The 21,439-nt window shown below is 33.7% G+C and overlaps 1 protein-coding gene across 2 annotated transcripts in view; it reads left to right on the top strand.

Moving 5' to 3' along the window:
• The window catches only part of Psmd14 (proteasome 26S subunit, non-ATPase 14), a 106,264-nt gene that overhangs the window by 44,418 nt on the left and 40,407 nt on the right, over nucleotides 1–21,439 (top strand). For both annotated transcript variants that reach the window (XM_015479236.2, XM_015479237.2), the window contains 3 exons: nucleotides 17,992–18,063; nucleotides 18,297–18,416; nucleotides 20,490–20,560. In XM_015479236.2, the coding sequence (XP_015334722.1) occupies nucleotides 17,992–18,063; nucleotides 18,297–18,416; nucleotides 20,490–20,560 (263 nt within the window). The remainder of the gene's footprint in view (nucleotides 1–17,991; nucleotides 18,064–18,296; nucleotides 18,417–20,489; nucleotides 20,561–21,439) is intronic.

Genomic DNA, 21,439 nt, shown 5'->3' on the forward strand with positions numbered 1-21,439 from the left:
TTGATTTATCTTAAATACAAATTTAACTCAGTATCATGTATTTTTATCTAGTGATAAAACTTCAGTAATTTATACCAAGAAGGAAATAAACTAGTCCCAGTAAGACTAGATGTTTACAGTGTTTAATTTTTAGTAAATTACTGTTATCCTGTTTTGGAGGGAGAGGGGAATCCTCTTTAGGAGGGCCTAACCAGCCATTTGCAGACTAGGTAATGTTAACAGCTATGTTAATTTATCTTTGAACTTAGTAATGTCGGGTCTTGATTAATCAAGGTAATAGGAAGTGAAATCTCATATAACTTCCAATAGAAGTAACAACAAAATTACTTAAAATGAGATATAAATGGATTTCATATTCACATAAATGTTTATAATTAATCACCAGAGTGTTGTATTGCAGGTGTTGTAAAGAAATAATCAGATTCTGGAAATTTTGGATATGGCCTGACAGGAAATGTCTGTCTTGTTTAATGGTATCAGGATTTACGTAGCCGGACAAGGCAAAATCTGCAACCATATTATACTTATCCCTCACCTAATTAGCCCCCAAATATTTTAGGAAGCATTTGCTTCCTAAAACTGTCTTAAGTGTGCTACTTCTCTTCTCTTTGCCTCTTCTTAATTTAGCCTTTACATAATCTCATCTGTACCCACCTGTTTCCAGTCTCCCTTAATAAATCTTTCTACCATCAGAATGCTGGAGTCCTTTCCAAAATGTAGTACTGAATTTTTTTCAAACCAGGGATTGAATTCAGGGCACTTAACCACTGATTCACATCCCCAGTTCATTTTTAAATTTGGGGGCAGGGGCAGTCTAGCTGAGTTGCTTAGAGCCTCACTAAGTTGCTGAAGTTGGCTTTGAACTCAAAATCCTCTTGCCTCAGCCTCCTGAGCTGCTGGAATTATAGGTATGCACCACCACCCCTGGAACTGGTATTTATTATTTTACTCATTTATTTAAACAACCATAATAAGTCCTCAGTAAGCTTTCCTGTTAAATAAAAATTACAGTCTTCAGGTCAAAGTATAGTGATTCTCAAAGGAATGGGGGAAGGAGAGCCCCATGATAAAAACTGTGTGATCAGAATCATTTGGGAGTTTTCTAAAATGATGTGTGGAAGAGTGCCATCTCGAAGGTGAGAACAGTCTTATCATTATCTAGTTACACTAGAGCAGAAAGAAAGTCAAGGATTAGTGTGTCTTCACAGAATGGCCCCTTTGGCCTTCTTGTGAGGTGATTTTCTGTTTAGATTTTAGAGAAATCCTTCATGATTTCTCTCCAGTTTTATCTCCTGCTCCAACCTCTTTAATCCCAAACTAGCTGTATTTGTATTTCCTGATGTGTCCCATGCAGTGCCATTCCGCTCATCCATTGCAGGATTTTGTATATTTTAAATAAATGCCCTTTGCCCCTATTGTTTGTTTAATAATTGTACCACTAACTTTCCTTCCAGACTCCTTAAATGCTTCTTTTCTCCTTCCTTTACTATAGGGCTCAGTGATGCTTTAGGAACAACCCTGAAAATTTCAGTGGCTTAAAAATACAAAGTTTTCCTTTACTCATGCTACATGAGTATCATGGATCAGCTTGGGTGCTTTGTTCTATGGTAACTCTAGGACTTAAGCTAACAGAACACTATCACTCAACAATGTCTCTTGGACAGCTTTCACTGGAAATGACAGAGTGAAATCTTCTATTTCATTGGCTAAAGCAAGTCACATATTCACACCTGGCTGTAAGAGGTCAGGGAAATGCAGTCCTATTATGTGCCTGAGAGAAGGACCAGAAGTAATTTGTAGATAGCAAGAATTATCATATGGCCCAACATAGTGGGGCATATCTGCAATCCCAGTTACTTGGGAGACTGAGGCAAGGGGATTCTAAGTTTGAGGCCACTTTAGGGTAACCTAGTGAAACCCTGTTCCAAAGTAAAAAATACAAAGAGCTGGGGATGTAGCTCAGAGGTAGAACACCTCTAAGTTTAATCTCTAGTAACACAAGCACACACACACAGGCATTACCATATGTCTTCAGATTTGACTAATCTATCCCTACTTTATATTTCTATTACATTTTGTAAACTTCTCCATCTCACTGAGCTTAAAATAAAACTCCGTAGTAATTTAGAATTTGATGTGTTTGACAGTTGGCTATGGACCTCTGAAATTTCAAGCCAGCTTAGTTTGGTGAACTCATTCCAGTTATTTCATTAACCTCACAAAAAATATAAGTCTACCTTAGAATCACTTGGGGAACTTAAAAAAAAAAAAAAAGCCTGAGCCTCATTCTAGAGCAGTTAAATCTGAGTGGGCCCAGATATAAGAATTTTTGAAGTTTTCCATTCAATTCTGAGGTATATACAGGGTCAAGAATCACCATTTTAGCTATTCCTTACTTATTTGTTTTCTGGAGTGACCATTTGCAAAGTTGTACCTTACTTTTATTAAATCCATGAGGCTTATTTTTGTTCCTGTTGGTACTAAACCCAAGTTTTATATTTATTTTTCCATTTACTGTGTTTTGTCTGTCTCCTGTACTACATTTAAGGACTGGTACTACATCTGATTGGTTCATCATGTACCTAGTACATATCATAGTGTCTTACAAATATTTGCCATCTTCTTAATTTTTTTTTCTGATACCCATGTCCACATTGACCCAATACTTAGAATTCCCCTTATCTGTATAATGTTCTCTTTTTATCTATTGTTACTTTATCTTCCTCTTCTTTCATTAAATGAGATATAAATAACATTTGAAAAATAAAGCAAAATATAAATATAACATATTTGGAAAATATACAGCAAGATTAACACAAACAGGCAAGATTATTAGTATTCATATTAGCACCTCTAGGGCCTGGCTTTTATGACTGCTTTGTGGATCTAACAGCTGATCACAGTGGCATCCACTTAACCTTCAGCTCCTTTGACCATTGATCCAACTAATCCTAGCCTAGAACTCTGTCCACTCTTCCAGTGGTGCCCATGTCTGATAATCAGCTTTTTATAAATATTATTTATTGAAAGAATATTTTGTTCTGGGAACTATATGATCCTAATTCAAGGTTATAATATAATGTCACAATAATGTTATTGCATTATGTTACAGACTGACATTTTGTGTAGAAAGACATACCATCTTATCCCTCAAGTATTATCTTGTGTCTCTATTTCTTTCAGGCATGTCAGAGAACTCCAGAATGTTTGATTTATATATATATATATTTTTTTAATTAACACAATGCCTTTATTTTTATGTGATGCTAAGGATCGAACCTGGGTCCCGTCCCTGCTAGGCAAGCACTCCACCGCTGAGCCACAATTCCAGCCCCTGATTTATATTCTTAAGTGCTGGATGTTTTTTATAAATGTAAAAGTCTAGGTAAGGTCTACTTACCCTTACTATCTTTTTTTAAAATATTTTTTTAGTTGTTGATGGACCTTTATTTTATTTGCTTATTTATATGTGGTGCTGGGAATCGAATGCAGTGCCTCATACGTACGAGGCAAGCACTCTAGAGGTCTACTTTTTTCTTGTTTAGTCCAAGGATTGAACTCGGGCACTCAACCACTAACCATATCCTGAGACAGAGTCTCGTTGAATTGCTTAGGGCCTTGTTAAGTTGCTGAGGCTGGCTTTGAACTTTTGATTAAAAATTATACTTTTAAAGGTGACCTTTTTTTTTTTTAAGTCACATCTTCAAAAGAGCACCCGTGGAAATTTATTAATTTTTTGCTTTATCACCTGGAAATCTCTGAATGATAATGTATAGGTTGATTGTTATTTGCTTATTCTTAAGCAAATAATAATCAAGCTATGCCATGAGAACCAAGGCAGAGCTCTCCCCTGACTTTTGCTTGGAAAAGACCTGCATATTCTTCAATTCTTAGCACAAAGAGAGATTATATTAAATAGACTGTAGTGAATTCTGTGCTTTATATATGTCTCTATTTTTGTACTTTATCTAATGTGTTGCAGTTATAGTTTTCCTGTTTCTTGCCTACCTTCTATAATGTTAAACTTTTAAGGGCAGAAAACTGCCTGCCTTTATGGTATCATTTCCCCCCTTATCCCTTCTATTCTTTATATAGCCAATACATGGCATATGGGGTGTTTTTTGTTTGTGTGTGTTTTTGTTTGCAGTATTGGGGATCGAACTCAGGGGCTTGTGCATGGGAGGCAAGCACTCTCCCACTGAGATACATTGCCAGCACTGGGCTTTTAAGTCTGTGATTGTTGAATGAATAAATAAATTTTGCATACTGTCTCTGTATGTATGTATCAGTGAGTGTAGCATTCGATTCATGGCTTTGTACAGAATAATTTAGAAGATGAGCTAATTAATAATGAATTATGAATTATGGATGCTTCCCAAAATAACCCAGTTCATTTGTGGAAGAATATATTTTACATGTTTTATAATTGAAATACTTAAATAAATAGTACTATATTTGAACAGTAGTTTTAAAGTGGGGGAGAAACATTTGTGACTAAAGAACTGGAGCTAGTTGTAATGTCTATTAGGGAACGATTTTGATACCTTAATATTCTATTGTAGTACATTCAAGTTTCTGCTAGATTGTGGTCCCCTATTTCAGTTATAAAAGATAGTATGTTTTTGCCACTGCTAAATGTTTATAGTTATCTTCTATTTTCTGAGGTTTCAACAGATTTTCTGTAAAAAATCCTTTAAAACAAAAGTAGTCAAATATTACACTTTCTCGTTTGCTGTCATAGTGGAGGAGAGTGATAGTCACTCAGAATGGAATCACTGTTCTGGTGAGAGATTTCATAGATGTTTAGAGTGATTGGTCCTCATGGCATATTTCTCTCTCTCTCTCTCTCTCTCTCTCTCTCTGCACCCCCCTCCCCACACACATATACACACATTTTTAAGTAGGTGAAAATTGTTTCAAAGTAAGTATTAAGGGTGGTCTTAAAGGGAAAGAATGTCACAGTTGGGCGTGGTGCACTAGGCCACCAACCCTTATGTTATTTTTATTAGGTCTCCTTATAACCAGGTAATGGTATCATTTCCCCCCTTATCCTTTCTATTACATCATCTCACCACCCCACTGCCTGTGTCCCACTGAAATTTTTATATTCTCAAAAACCATTGGCTCTAGGGCAGCCATTTAGGTTTGCTGTATTAGAGGAGTTCAATCTGACTAGGGAAAGTTCTCAGAAAGGCAGCAACTGAGTTTGTCAAATAATTGGAGGACTTGAAAGGAGGTGGGTGAAATAGGTAAAGAACAGTGACAGTATAGTGTCGTAATACAGTATAATTCCCATTATTATTTTGTCCCTTACTGATCAAGTTTCTAATAAATAAGCATATTGTTGGTCATAGTTACTCAGGAGCCCAGTTAAATTTCAACAATGGGTGAAATTATGTCTCTACTATCATGTTGATAATTATTGATTGCTTATCACAAGTATAGTTTTAGGTGTAATAGGTTTTCACATTTTTAGTTCTTAACTCTGATATTGTGGATTTTTATTAAAGTCAATACTTTTCAAGATTATTCAGATGAAAGATGCACCATATGTATTAATTTTAATTGTAATGTTTAGAATATTGTTTATATAATTGAGTTTTATTTTAAATTCTTGTAATGATTAAAATACATGGGATATTAGTATTGATAAATGTGGCATTTGAAAAGCAATGCATCATTATTTTGACATTTCCCTTCTTATTTTCTTTCCTTCTTTTTGTCTTTTTTTTTTTTTTCTTTTAAGAATTAATGTGCCATCTGGAAACCTGAGATCATGCCATAAAAGGAATTTTGGCTTTTTTGGCAACCAGTCATTAGGATATGCTGTGACTATGTACCTTATCAGAATAATGAAACATAATTAGAAAGGTGTATTAACTCATACATTTCAAAACATTTTTATATTGGGAATTCTTATAGGGATGATATGGGAATATATTACTAGTACTAAATCCCAGTGTTAAGATGATTATAGGTGCAGTTGTTGGATCCTCACACATAAATGTAAATCACAATTCTATATGACTAAAGGATTCTGAGCTATTTCTAAACACAATACTTTAGATCTTCTTTACAATGTTAAAAGAAGCAAATACAATTAGTTTTTATGTTTTCGGAAGAGAGAGTTGCAGTATTACATTGCAATTAACTTGCTGTGTTCTTTCTTCTAAATAAGTCATTGGAACTGTCAGCCAAAGGACTTTTGGGGAAGAGGGGGCATTTTTTTTTTTTTTAAATTCTAAAAAGTAACAAGTTTTTTTTTTTTTTTTTTAATTAATTGAGAGAAAACAGCTGAAATCATGCACCGAAAGGGTTAAGTCAACATGAAAGAATTCATTTCCACTTTAATGACCTAGCCTTGCTGGGTTAGGATGATGGGGAACATGCTTCTGACTTGTACTCCTATTGCCAATTAACACCTCCTATAACAGGTTGCCTCAGCTAGTCATTGAAGCTCAGGCAGTAGAAATAGTTTACATGCAGCTTGTTTTTCACACTAGTTGTTTAATACTCACAAAATTAAAGTATTAAAAGGTTGTTTCTTACCTTGCTGGGTAGGAAATAAACAGTACAGTAGTAGTTATTTGTATGTTTGGATTCACTTATTTTGTGTTCAGTCTTTGTTTTTGAGGGGTTTTAAACTGAAGGTGGTATTTCATTTAAATATTTTAATTTTATGATAGATGTTATTAGAGATTATACTGGATACCATAATTTTTTTTCTGCCAACTGTTCAAAATATTATATATTTAGGTTTTATGTTGTTTTCTCTTTGTTAAAAACACATTTTAATAGACTTAAAAATAATTCTAAGGTGCAAAACCAAATAGGCACTTTTCAACAGCCATGATAAAATTAAATCCTATGTAATATTTTAATACTAGAACAACTTTATTTACAAATTTTGAAATATTCATTGTCATTTCCTGAGATAACTATATTTTAGTATTTTGGGAGTGTTGCAATCCAGTGATGATACTTTACATTTATCTTAAGTGACACTTAGGTTCGTGTTTAATCATCAGGTATTTTAATAACATAATAAAATTGTCTAAATAATTGATACCAGTTCACACTAAGAGAAAGGTGGAGTAATATAACTAATAGTGCTAACAAATTTGTTAAAAGGCCTGAGTAGGTAACACCTCAAAGCGTTAGTTTTTATGCTGTTGTAATGGCAAATGCTTGCTGGTTGGCTTTTTTTTTTTTTTTTTTTTTTTTTTTTTTTTAGCACTTACTCTACAAGGGCTGCCCAAGTAAAAATCACAGCTTTTTATGCTGGATCAGATTTTAACCTTCTAAGTGGGGAAAGAAAAACAACAAAATTGTCTTGTTTAATTTAACAACATTTAAATTCTTGGACCTGGATGATAATTTCTGTTTTATGCAATGTAGCAGTTAAAAACTCATTGTACATAGGTAAGTTTCATACCTTTGTGCGGTCCATAGTAGGTTTCTTGTGACTGGTTAGTTTGATTTCCTTGTGTGAATAAAGACTGGTCACACAGCTTGTGCTTGTGTCTTAGCTACGCACCTTTCATTTGTGTAGGTAGCTGATATACACATTTCTTTTAAAAGTATGAATTCTTCCCCACCCCAAAACAAACTTATTTTAAAAAATCCATTATTTCAGAGTTGCCTTTAGGAATTGAGTGTTAAGGATGTGTACAACAAAAGTAATTTTTTAAGTTTCTGGTTTTTGTGAGGGCTATGTGCATTTTAGTATCATAGTTTTGTTTTGTTTGTTTTTGTTTTAGTACCAGGGATTGAACTCAGGGATGCTTAGCTACTGAGCCACATCCCTAGCCCTTTTTATGTTTTTATTTTTGAGACAGGGTCTTTCTAAGTTGCTTAGGGCCTTGCTAAATTGCTGAGGCTGGCTTTGAACTTGTGATTCTCATGATTCTCAGCCTTCTTAGCCTCTGAGATCATAGACATGCACCACTGCACACCGCAGTTTCATAGTTTTTACAGCAATCTATAACTGTAAGTCATATCTCAATAGTCTCTTAACAGTAGACTATAAAGCTGGAGAACAGTCAGGTGCTTCTTATTTTACTTGCCTGTCCTTGGTGATATGTGTTTTTATTTCATAGTGGCATTGTATAAAATATAGACTAGTTCAGTTTATATTTATTTATTTTAGTTAAGTACCGCTTAACTTAATACTGCCTTTAGTTACTGTAATAATTATTAGTAAAGGACATTGACATTTCACTTATATCATGTTCAATCTCCAAAATGTGCCTTTCTGATTCTTGTTTATTGTGGTGGTGAAATAGTTGTTACAAGGTCAGCAGAGTTAACTTGAATAGTTCACACACTATAGAAGCTGATAATTTTATAGCTATGCTGTTGATGAAGCACCAGAAAGAAGACTTTTTCCATTACTATATTTTATATTAATAGCCTTAGCCAGTTTTAAAAATTCAAACAGTGTTTGGGAGCTAGATTTTTCATTTGATTTGTAACAATACAGGTTTTTTTCTTTTTTTGCCCTCAATTTATTCAGCATTTAGTTTAGTTTCTTAAACATAGTAAGTTCTTAAATGAAAGATGATGAAAGTGGTTTACATTCTCTTCATTTGTTTAGGATTTTTAAAAAATCCTATAATGGGGGATATTATAACTTGCCCTTATTTGTGATCACATGTTTATTTTAGTTGAATATAAACATAGCCTAACAATAGTTAATTTGAGAAAACAGTTGTGTCATTTCCTACTTGTGGAATCTTTGGTTTCTCAGTAAAGTCGTAGGACTGGAAATATGAAGCATTAGAGCAAGAAAAGTTAAAGGGTTTTAGGAACTTTCTATAGGTGAGGGCTAAAACCATTATCTGTGTCTGTTCCTCTGGGTTGCTAATCCCAATATACTTTCTGTGGCCATTATCACCTCATCATCCTGACCACTCCTACAGTCCTCACTGAATCCTGTGACCCATATATTTTTTAAAGTTATTTAATTTTTGAAATAGATCTCTACCTCAGTATTTTTTCTTTGCCTAGGGGATAGCCATTTAGTACATGAAGTATCTTGGAAAAAAAAACTTTCATTTTTGAGACCTCTGCTTCTATCATGAATTAGTATCTTAATTAGTCAGTTCTTTAGAATAGGATTAATCAATTCTCAAATAATTTTAAGTGATGATGGTTTTATAACTATGACTTTATAACCATGATTTAAATCTTGGATAGTTTTGAAAACTATTCTGGCTTTTTTAATCTATCATTTATATGCTGAGATTTTTTTAAAAAATTACTAATGTTTTATGTGACTTAAATTTCCTATGGTAGATTTTAATAAAAAGATTTTATTGTTGTTGCTTTCATGTTAGCATATATTCCGTGTTATAAGTACACCAAGAACTGTATTTTGTTCTGGTAGCCCACTGTGCCCTCTAGATTTTAGAAAACATAGGGGGATCCCTATGTATGTGTTCCCTTTTCTCAGTGGGCATGTTAACTGCTTTTGAATAGGAAGGACATTCCAGGTTTTCTTCCCATTTTCCTTAATAGGAAATGGTTACAGGTGGTGGAGGATTCTAAAATTATAAACAATGGAAAGGAACTAAGCTCTCAAAATAAAAGTAGATTTGGGCATCTGAAGTGGGATGGTATGATGTTGTTAGAAATCAGAAATTATATTTTAGTCCTGGTTGTGATACTTTTTAGCCTTGAATCTATGCCGATGTGTATTTTGACTTCCTCACAAGCTTCTTGAAGTCTTCGTTTAACCACACAGCTAAAGCAATTACTTAACTGTTATTTGTAGCCTCTTCACACATTTGAAAAAAAATGATATATTTTTTCAGAGCCTGAAACAGAAACTCCAGGTTTTTTGATAGTACTATGTGACCCATGTACCAATTTAGAAAACTTTAGGTTAAACAAAGATAAACAGATTTTTTTTTTTCCTAGCCCAGGATTTTACTTATATCCTTTATTATCCTAGCATACAACATATATTTGAGAATCAGGTGGATGAATACACAGTATACTCCAAACTTCCTTGACTAGGAGTGAACTCCTTATGTAGTGTTTTCTTGCAACTCCTTTCTTAAAAATGAGTATTTTAAAAACTCTTTGCCACTGCAAAATAGTAAAGAATTGATAAAACTTGGCAATATATTAAAAGTACAAACTGAAGAAGAGACCACAGAAATTTTGCTTAGGTATCTTAGATTGAGAGAGTTGAGATATTAATTAGAATAAACTGAGCATGTTAGTTTGTGGAGAAACATGGTGAGCTTGATGTTTTGAAGACATGGAATTTGAGATGTCTTCCTTCGGAGACAATAGGATAGTTGATAGGAAGGTAGGAGAGAACCTGAAAAAATATAATCTGATTTAATCAGTCAAAAAATGTTTGAATCCTTTGAATGACATTTTTACTAATCTAAACAACTGTGTTTATTAACATCCACTACAGAAAACTCATTAACTTTTAAGTTTTCTTTGGATAACTTGGATCAATGTAAGATGTTTCCTAGTCTACTGTCCTGCTGCTTCTTTCCATTAGTCCATAGTTCTACATACTATATAGTCTAACTCAGTGCTTCTCAAACTTCAAGCATCAGACTCAGTAGTAGGTGAGCTTCTTTAAAACCCTGTTATCTGTGGACTGTGACCCACAATTTCTGATTGTTAACAAGTTCCCAGGTGATACTGATAGGACTGGTTCAGGGACTGTATCTTGAGAACTATTGGTTTAAACATCTTCTGATAACTTTTCAGGTAATTAAAGAGAGCTGTTCTGTACCTTGGGTCTTTTCCAAACTTCATCAAGTTCTTTTTAACATTTCTTAGATATCATGACTTTTAAGTCATGTTCCTGTTTGGGGTAACTCTGAAAGTGAAGGACTCTGGGAAAGTGGAATCCTTTACTTAGAGTCCAGAACTGATCTACAAAGGCTGCCTCCTGGGTCACTAAAATACTTTGCACTAGTAATCATTTAAAGCCTAACTGGTTGTTTTATGGGTTAATTCCTCCCCTTCTTAAGCCACTGAGAAAGGGTAGAAGCTAGATGCAGTGGCACAAGCCTGTAATCCCAGTAGCTGGAGAGATTGAGGCAGGAAGATCACAAGTTCAAAGCCAGCCTCAGCAACTTAGTGAGACCCTCTCTCAAAATAAAAAATAAAAGGGGCTGTGGATGTAGTTTTTTTTTTTTTTAAGTTCCCCTGGGTTCAATCCCTGGTGCGCTCACACCCCATCACTCCTGGAAATCTGCCTCAGTGTGAATGTATTTGGTAGCCACACTCCTTTTTCTTAGCTTTCTTTTTTGTTCACCCAGCTTTATTGATGTATAATTAACAAACAAATTTGTATGATCTTAGAGGATACAGTGTGATGAGTTCACACATACATATATTTGTGAAATGGTTACCACAATCAGATTAATTTGCATGTGTCATCTCACCTGAACTTACTCATAACTGAAAGTTTGTACTTGAAGATCTTCCTTTTTCCTCACCTCCCACCTCTAGTAACCACCATTCAGCTCTGTTTTTATGAGTTCATTATTTTGGAGTCCACTTATAAGTGAGATGTCTTTCTCTCTATTACTTATTTCACATAGTGTAATGTCCTCAAATTTTATACATGTTGTTTCAAATGATAATATTTCTTTCTTTTTATGATTGAGTAATACTGCAGTGTGCATAAATACCACACTTTGTTTATTCACTGATCTGTCAGCAGACACGTGTGTTGTTTCCATATCTTGGTATTGTGAATAGTGCTGCAGTGAACATGGGAGTGCAGATAACTTTTCATGGTGCTGATTTCATTTCTTCTAGCTATAATATCCAGAAGAGGAATTGCTAGGTTATGTGATAGTTTCTTATTTTACTTTATTTTATTTTATTGATTCTTCTTAGTTCTGTATGACAGGAAATCCATTTCAATACAATTACACAAGCATGGTATGTATCTTATTCTAATTAGAATCACATTCTTGTGGGTAGACATGATGGTGGGATTAACTTAGGTATTTTCATATGTGTGCACAGGAAAATTATGTTAGATTTATTCTACTGTCTTTCCTATTTCTGCCCCCCTTCCTTTCCTTTTGTTCGTTTGAAGTACTTACATACTCTTTTTAATATTGGCTGTACCAACTTATTCCCAACATTATGCAGGGTTTCTTTTTTCCTACAACCTTGCCTCTTTCTTTTTAGTTTAGCAAACAATTCTTTCAAGACTGTATGTTAAAATATAGCAGCAGATTAGGGTACTTGGTTAACTTAAGTTTATAATGTCTATCAGATCATTAGGGCCTTTGGAGGGAAGGGATTTTTGACAATACTCTTTAATTATAGGTTAAGTTCATTGGTTTATTTTTATTATTTAAAAAAAGTATCATGAACAGTTTGGTTACTGCAAACATCTCTGCTGATTTACTCAAATAATTTCTAAGAGTGAAAAAGTAGGTCACAAAGTTTGTATAGTTGTAAGGCTTTTGTTTACATTTGTTCAGTTGCCAATTCACATTCCTACAAACAGTGTCTCTTTCATTATACCCTCCCCAGAATAGGGTATGGTAAAATTTGTTTGGTAGGAAGAAAACACAATGTTTTAATGTGTTGATTGGTATTTCTTTAAAGAAGGTCAGCTAGGGAGGTTGAACCTTTTTCTGTATTTATTTATTTATTTATTTATTTTAATATTAATTTTTTAGTTATAATTGGACACAATACCTTTATTTCACTTATTTATTTTTATATGGTGCTGAGGATTGGAACCCAGGGCCTCCTGGGTGCAAGGCGAGCGCTCTACCACCGAGCCACAACCCCAGCCCCATTTTTTTGTATTTATTTTATCATGTATTTCTTATATAATTAGTCCCTTTATATTCTTTGTCCATGTTTCCCATTAAGGTTTTAGTATTTTTTAATATACTATATAATATAAAATATAAAAAATATATTTTTAATATATAATTTATTGATTTATAATAAATGGTATAGCTATTTTTTTAGAGGGTATTTGTTTTACTATGCTTTTTCATTCTGTGTTAAGAAATTTTAGATTGTTGTCAAATGTACATTCTTTCATTTGTTTGAACACTGGGTTTGTGTTTCTTTACCCTGAGATCAAATAGACATTTTCTTGTATATTTAGCATAGTTTTTGTTATGACTTGATTTTTTTTAAAAATGTAACTCTTTAATGCATGTGGGTTTGTAGTAAAATGATAGAAAGAAACAAATTTAGTTTTAAATGTTTTCAGTATTAAACAATAAAAAATGAGAATAAAATATGTTCAATTTTATGGTGATAGCTTTGAAATCTGAATGAAATGGAAATTTCTGCAGCTGTATAGTAAGTAGTTCATTCCATTTTGATAGAGATAAACTGAATTTATCAATGTCACTGAAAAAGTTATAGTAATTAGCTCCAAAAGCAGCCTCAAAGCCAAAAGGTTTTTGTTTGGGGGTTTTTCTTTTTGGTGGTGCTAGGGATTTAACTCAGGGCCTTATTCATACTAGGCAAACACTCTACCACTGAGCCACATCCCCAACCCAAATGTTTTAATAGTGAACTGTTTTGAATATTAAAGAGACAGATAAATTTAGCAGAAAAATGGCCAGACCAGTCTCCCTTTTGAACAGAAAAATGAAAACCATAAGTAAAGGCTATTACATAAAATTTGAATAATTTAATCCCTGAAATATAAAGATGATTTAATACTGGGAAATATTGGTGTAATACATCACTGAAGAAATGTAAGAGGAGTGAACCATAGTGGCCATTGTTGTTTCTTTTACACAAGAAATACACACATAGGGTGAACATCCCTAATCAAAATCCAAAATGCTTGGATTCAAATCCAGAATGTTTGAGTGTTCAAAAAGTTTCAGATTTTGGAACTTTACACATTTTAGATCTTTAAAATAGGCATGTTTAACTGGTAAAGTCTATGCAAATATCCCAAATTTTGAAAAACACTAAAATCTGAAACACTTCTGATCCCAAGCATTTTATTTTATTTTTTTAAAGAGAGAGAGAGAGAGAGAGAGAATTTTAATATTTATTTTTTTTTTAGTTCTTGGCGGACACAACATCTTTGTTTGTATGTGGTGCTGAGGATCGAACCCGGGCCGCAAGCATGCCAGGCGAGCACGCTACCGCTTGAGCCACATCCCCAGCCCAATCCCAAGCATTTTAGAGAAGAGATATTCATCCTATATCTCATTGACAAATCTTGCTCACAAATACACAAATTTCCATTTTAAATTCATTTTGGGATGCTTTTATCTTTTAACAGGGGACTTTAATCCCTTTATATGTTTTTCATAACCAGTATATTTGATCTTATCATTTTTCTCCTGTCTTGCCTTCCTACCGTTGTTTGACTGGGCAGGGTTGTGTTTCCCTCCCTCCTTCCCTCCCTCCCCTCTTCCTTCCTTCCTTTTATTCTTTCTTTTTCTAGTGTGTTAATTTTTATAGTGGTTATGTTAAAGTTGTTTAAAAGACTTTTAAATCCATGTTCCTAGAATAGTCAAATCAACACTTACAGCTCTGTTGTCCCCTCTCTTTGTAAAAGAGAATTTTTTATTCTATATCTCTGAATTAAACTTGTCATGTTATTTTACCCTTGTTTCTCCCAGTATAATCTTTTTTTTTTTTTTTAAAGAGAGAGAGAGAGAATTTTTTAATATTTATTTTCTAGTTTTCGGCGGACACAACATCTTTGTATGTGGTGCTGAGGATCGAACCCGGGCCGCAAGCATGCCAGGCGAGCGCGCTACCGCTTGAGCCACATCCCCAGCCCTCTCCCAGTATAATCTTAATCTTTAATTATTTTTTTATCTTTTCTATCCTCTAACTTTATATTTCATAAAAATGAAACCTTAGCTGGGCAAGGTGATGCACTCCTGTAATCCCAGCTGCTTGGAAGGCTGAGGCAGAGAATCACAAGTTTGAGACCAGCCTGGGCAACTTAGATCCTGTCTCAAAGAAATGTATTTTAAAGGGCTGGGGATGTAGCTCAGTGGTAGGGGGCATGCTTGACCTGCGTGAGGTCCTGGGTTCAATCACCAGTATGGAAGAAAGAGAAGAGAGACCTTCTTTCTTATATTCTATGTACACTAAGCAGTTTTCCAAAATTTCATTGGTGTTTCCTATTTTGGGGTGTCTCTTTGAATAGTCAGAATGGCATTCTCCAGTTGGGTTTGTTACAAATAATGGACATAATTGTAGCTACACATTTTTTTTTTCCTTCACCTTCAGGGCTTTTAGGTCACCTTTGATATGTATTTGTACAAGTTCTCACATACCTTTCTGAGCTCAGTTTCCAGAATATGGTTTTAAAAAAAACCATATAATTTTTTTTCCTACATGATCTCTGTGCTATCCCAAACAGGTAAACATGTAAATAACAATAGCCTCATATATTCACTGCTATCAAGATCCTTATTATCTGTCCCATACACACACACTACCTCTCAGTGCATTTCACTGCTGCACACCCTTCTTTACTTCTTGCTAGGTTTGTCTGGGAAATGTAGTCTGCCTGCTAGATCAAGAAGCAGAATAAAACAGTAAGAAGGTTGAGAATGTGAGAGGGGCAACAGAAAATACCACTGACTGCTGTCTCAAAAACAGCATATATTAAAAGAAACAATTGCATGGTTTTCACTTGGTACATGGCTCTCTGTTAGTAAGATTCTGAACTAGAAGAAAATATATTGTGAGAGAGGTGCTAAGATAACTTACTTGCATGTGGCTTGCTTCCTTTCTCACAAATAACTGGTAGCAATTTTTCTTTTCTGTTCCATTGGCTTATGCTATCTTAATTGATTCCCTCCCTCCTTCCCTCTCTCCCTCCCAACAAATACTTACTGAGTTTTTACTATGTGCCAGGCACTTTGCTAGGAACTGATTATTTAGAATGTACAAAACAAGTTTTCTTCCTTCATTTTTGGCAGTAATAGTTTCTGGATTCTGTCAGTAACACATTTTGGTGATGATGTGATGTTTTAATCCTCTCTTTTTCCTAAATATTTTCTGACAAATTGAGAAAAGACTATTAATATCTATAGTCAAGACACCAGTATAACTTTGTTTTCCATATGCTTTTTTTGGTGGGGGAGGGAGCAGAATACCAGGAATGAACCTAGGAGCACTTAACCACTGAGCTACATTCCTAGACTTCTTTATTTTTCAATTTTGAGACGGGGTCTCACTAAGTTGCTTAGGGCCTCACCAAGTTGCTGAGGCTGTCTTTGAACTTGCAGTCCTCCTGCCTAAGCCTCCTGTGCTGCTGGGATTACAGATGTGCACTGCTGCACCTGGCCTTCCACATGCAATTTTAAAATTTGCTCCAGATCAGGAAATAATGTTATGAATATAGTGTTCATCATCCTAACCTTATAGTATTATTTTCCCAAACCTCTCATTGCATCTATCTTGCTTCTGTTCTCAAATTTTTCTTAATTTTTCCTGTCTTATTTAAATGAATAAGATTATATCACTGAAATTATTACTTCAGCCAATGTTTTGACCTTCTAGAACCTCAGCTTGCCACCAAGTTTTCATCCTAAAACAGATTCTTATCTGTTTAAAAGATAAGCAGTAAAGCTGCAGTAGAACCAGGCATGGTAGTGCACATTGTAATCCCAGCAATTTGGGAGGCTGAAGCCAGAGGATCATGTTCGAGGAAAGCCTCAGCAATTGCTTAGTGATAAATCACCTCTGGGTTAAATCCCATGCACCCCCCTCCCCCATAAAAAGCTGCATTCGATGATAAATGAAAAGTTTGGTCATTTTAAAACTTTATTGTCTGGCATTTATTATCAAAATACAAATTTGTGGGGCTTGACTTTTTTTTTTTTTCTTTTTTCTTTTTACCACTTTACTGGACATTCTTGTATTTAGAGAAAACTTACTCTAGAACCTTTTATACTTAATGGTTTGAGTAATTATTATGAGCTTTTAAACAAAACAAATCACAGAATTTAGCATATAAATAGAAGAAACACATATAGAGCTGCAAGTGTGGACTGTAAAGAGTAAAGCAATTGTTGAATTTCAGTAAGTAAAAGAGAGATCATTGAGTTACAACTTGAATAGCTACATGTTTATTTTGTAATTTGTAGTAAAGTTGTTGTCAGGGTGAGAACTTTTAAGTAAAGCAGGACCTGGCAGTTACAAATCACATCTCAGGATAATTTCCCAGCCTACCCAACACTGAAAAAGCAAGAAGTTTTTAAAGTGTCTATTAATTGGGGGAAGAATCACATAAGATTGTAAGATAGTAGGCATCTTGAAGGTAAGGACTATAAGTTGCTTTGTGTTCCTGAAAGTTAGAGTAAAAAGAAATTTGTTTCTTTTCATGAATAAGATTTTTCCAGAGAAACTTGGTATCTTCCATAGTCTGTAATAAGATTAATAATATTTGTTTTAAAAGTAGTAGTCAGGATTTTGGAGATATTTTCATAACTTAACCAGTTTGTTCATGCCTGAGACAACTGTGTTAAATTTGTTGTTGTGGGAGGAGGGGGGAGCAGCTTCATTAGGTGAAGTGCAGAGTATGTTGTTCACAGCTATTTCACCTAGGGATTAGAAGTCTTTCCCTTTCCCTCCCACTATATCTGTGAATCAGCAAAACAATTCTGTATCCCTAATCTGTGTGCTATCTTTAGCTAAAAATCAAGAAGCTCAGAGGATTTGTTGTTTCTCTTTCAGTTAATCATGCTAGTCTAACAGCATTTTATATTCACGTTTCAATAGGAAATGTTATTTTGTACCATGAATAGGTTAGCATTGCTGAAAGATAGAAGCTTTAAGGCTATTGGAAACTTTTCTAAGTGCTAACTTTTGTATTTTCTTAAGATTTGAATTTGTTATAAACATGAGTATTTGCATTGGAACTGAATGAAAAGATGTTTGACGTGTTTTTCTTTTAAAACAATCAAATTTATATGAAATGTAACTTAATTTCCACTCCTATACTCTGTGTGTAATACTTGATGTACTTGTTTCTAGGGGCCTCCTACAGATGCTCCTGCAGTGGACACAGCAGAACAAGTCTACATCTCTTCCCTGGCTCTGTTAAAAGTAAGTTATGAATGGAGTTATTTGCATTAAAAACCTCTGTTGCTTTTACTCTGTCTTCTACTTTGGTATATTTGCCATCTTTATCCCCTCAGACTTGCGTATTATTTTAGGCACATCTATAAAATAGACTTTTAATTCCACTGAAGAAAAATTAGATTATTTTTAAAAACAAAAAAAAAAAGAGACCAAAAGTCTTGAATACATTTTGTGTCCACATATCTTCCTATTTACAGATGTTAAAACATGGCCGTGCTGGAGTTCCAATGGAAGTTATGGGTCTAATGCTTGGAGAATTTGTTGATGATTACACAGTCAGAGTGATTGATGTGTTTGCTATGCCACAATCAGGAACAGTGAGTACTTTTATGGTTGCCTGCTGCAAGAAAATCTTTTCTCTTTTCTTTTCCTGTGCAAAATAACTTTTATCATTTTGTTTTGTCTTTCCAATGAGAAAAAAATTATAATATTAATGTTTCTAGATTATATGTCATTTACCTTTAAATGCATCATGAATTCTTATAGGTCTCCAAACTGGATGATGGTAATGCTAAAATCCCTTAACTTGTTCCTTCATCTTTAATTAGCAAAACATTGGACTTAAAAGTTAGCAACTAACTAAAAGCATGATTCTAGTTTGATTAGTTTGAACACTTATTTCAATAGATTTTAGATTCTCTTATTTAAAAATTTAATGCCTGTATATTAACTAGTCCTCATATCTTGTTTACATGGTCTTAAAACATGCCCTTATTTTTACTGTTTTATATATGGTAGTGAATGACTTTTAAGATTTTCCTGTTAAAAATATTAGTAAAAATTAGTAAAAAGCCAAAACCCAAAACTATAGAGGATTTCTTAGTTCTTTTTATTTAGGTATGATAATTTGTTTATATGAACCACACTCTATATGAGTTTTGAAAGTTGCTTACTCTGCCTCTTTATTAAAATGTTAATCTTTCTAAAGTTTTTTTGTTGTTTTACTTTTTTTAATGCATTAGACTTATGTAGATAACATGTGCATTTAGATTTAAAAATAGACATTCCATAACCATTCTATTTACCTTCCAAAAAATAACACATGTATTCTTCTCACCTATTTGCTTTAAAAAGTTTATTTTTCTGATGGAGTTTTATCTCTGTTCTGCAACATTTCTCTTATTGAGCCTTGTAAAATATCTACTTTAAAAAATGTTGTCATAAAGCTGTTTGCTCTACTTGAAGATTCTTACTGAGTTTGCTTTGATAAGGTACATACTAGAGAACAAATTATTTTTAAGTGATGCATTATGTATACAACAAACATTTTAAATAGAATATTTACCACAGAGTGCAATATATATCTAATGTAATATAAAATAATAGAAAAATATACAACATTTTCTTTGGAGTAATTTGTTGAAATACGCTAATTTTTGAATTTTGTCCATCTAGACATCCATTGTATTTGTTTTTGTTCATTTGGACTTAGAGGAATACTACATATTAACTAAATATTTAGATTTAAACCACAGATTATTATTACTTGTAACTATCTTTTTCATGTTAGATATATGAAACACATAATAAAATTATTTCTGTCATTATGTAGATACCTATTATAGTAAATGGTTCTTAGGTTTTAATATAATCATTTCCATGTAAATGTTTATATGACAGTATAAAATAGAATATTTTGATCCCCATATTTGCATAATGTAGTAGAATTAGAAAATTTTTCTTCTGGCCCAAGAGTCAGCAAACTTTCTCATAAAGAGATATGTCTCTATTGCATATTCCTCCTGGTCCTCTCCTCTTCCTCCTCTCCACCTTTTCCTTTTCCCACTCCTCTTTCCCCTCTCCCTCACCTTCCCCTTTTTCATTGTCTCCTTTTAAACTGTTTAAAAAAAACAAAAACACATCAGATTGTTTTCAAAGGATGCACTCTTTGTTGGAATTCCATTACTGTTATCTTTGGGGCAGAGGTGCTTAGATTCCAGATGTTAGAAGACAACTTGTGGGAGTTATAATGGCAATCAACTAGATAATATGAGCCCTCTTTATTCTTTCATGTGCTAAAATCTTGTTTTGGTTAAATTAGAAAAATACAACATTTTAACAGGCTTGGGTCCAGTGGGAAGTTTTTTTAATTGCTTTTATTGGGACAGTAAATTATTGAAAAAATAATTTTCTATTATAATAACTGAATATTTGTAGTCTTTATCAGTTATCAGAGGATGACATTAGGAAATATATTTGCCTACATAGGTCTAACCAAAAATCATAGCTGGTTAAATTATTTGGCATTTTTGATAAATATATACATAGAAATAGCCATAAACTCTTAAAGGATCCTGAATGTTGTATTAACTCATTAACTAACATATATAAAGTTTCATTTTTTTTCAAAGTTATAAAACAGTAATCACTTTTTTTTCTTTCCAAACTAGGGTGTCAGTGTAGAAGCAGTTGATCCAGTGTTCCAAGCCAAAATGTTGGATATGTTGAAGCAAACAGGAAGGTAAGTAGTTCAATTGATCATATTTATTTATTTACTTATTAGTTGTAGTTGGACCTTTATTTTATTGATTTATTTTTATCTGGTACTAAGTATCAAACCCAGCGCCTCGCACTTGCTAGGCGAGTGCTTTATCGCTGAGCCACAACCCCAGCCCAGTTGATTATTTTTTTAAAAAAATGGGAGATATCTTTAGAAACATACCCTGAAGTTATGGATGTTATATGAGTATCATTCCTAGGAATCAATATAAAAGTATCTTTTAGTATCAGGTTAATATACTGCTAGTGTAGTATTTCTTCCCTCTAGAATGAAAGAAATCTGCCAGTCAGAGAACTGCCTCATTTTAGAATTCTTGACTGTCAAGTAGTAAGCTTGAGCTGAGGCTTCTCTCTGTTTAGCATATAGAGTTACTGTGTAGACACTTGTAATTGAAGGACTTGTATGTTGTGTGTATTTGATAGTTGTAACTGAATTAGATTCTGAATATTCAAGTATATTTGTAGACATGAGTTTTAAAGATAGAGAAAGTAAAACCCAGATATTCTTAAGTTTTTTTTTCCTCAGACTAAATCTCAGTAGTTGCCATTCTCTTGCTCAAATTCTTCTACTGTGGAAAAAACTTCAAAATTAGTGTTAGCAAAAGGCTCAGCAGCTGAGCAGAACAGTGCAAATTGGTTTTTGACTGAGTTCCTAGTTCTACTGCTGGTTTAATTGATATTTAATCCTTTCACAACAGTGGATCCTGGTGTCCATTGTTAAAAATGTACTCTGTGTCTGGAAAATCCAACTCCCAGAGCTAAGGAGTTAAAGAGTAGATATTTACTTGAATGCTGAAAGGGTAAAAACTGGCTCTGAGAAAGTGTGGTAACAAGGTGAAAA

Source organism: Marmota marmota, unplaced genomic scaffold, assembly GCF_001458135.2.
Source record: "Marmota marmota marmota unplaced genomic scaffold, marMar, whole genome shotgun sequence".
In the NCBI taxonomy this organism is placed as follows: domain Eukaryota; kingdom Metazoa; phylum Chordata; class Mammalia; order Rodentia; family Sciuridae; genus Marmota; species Marmota marmota.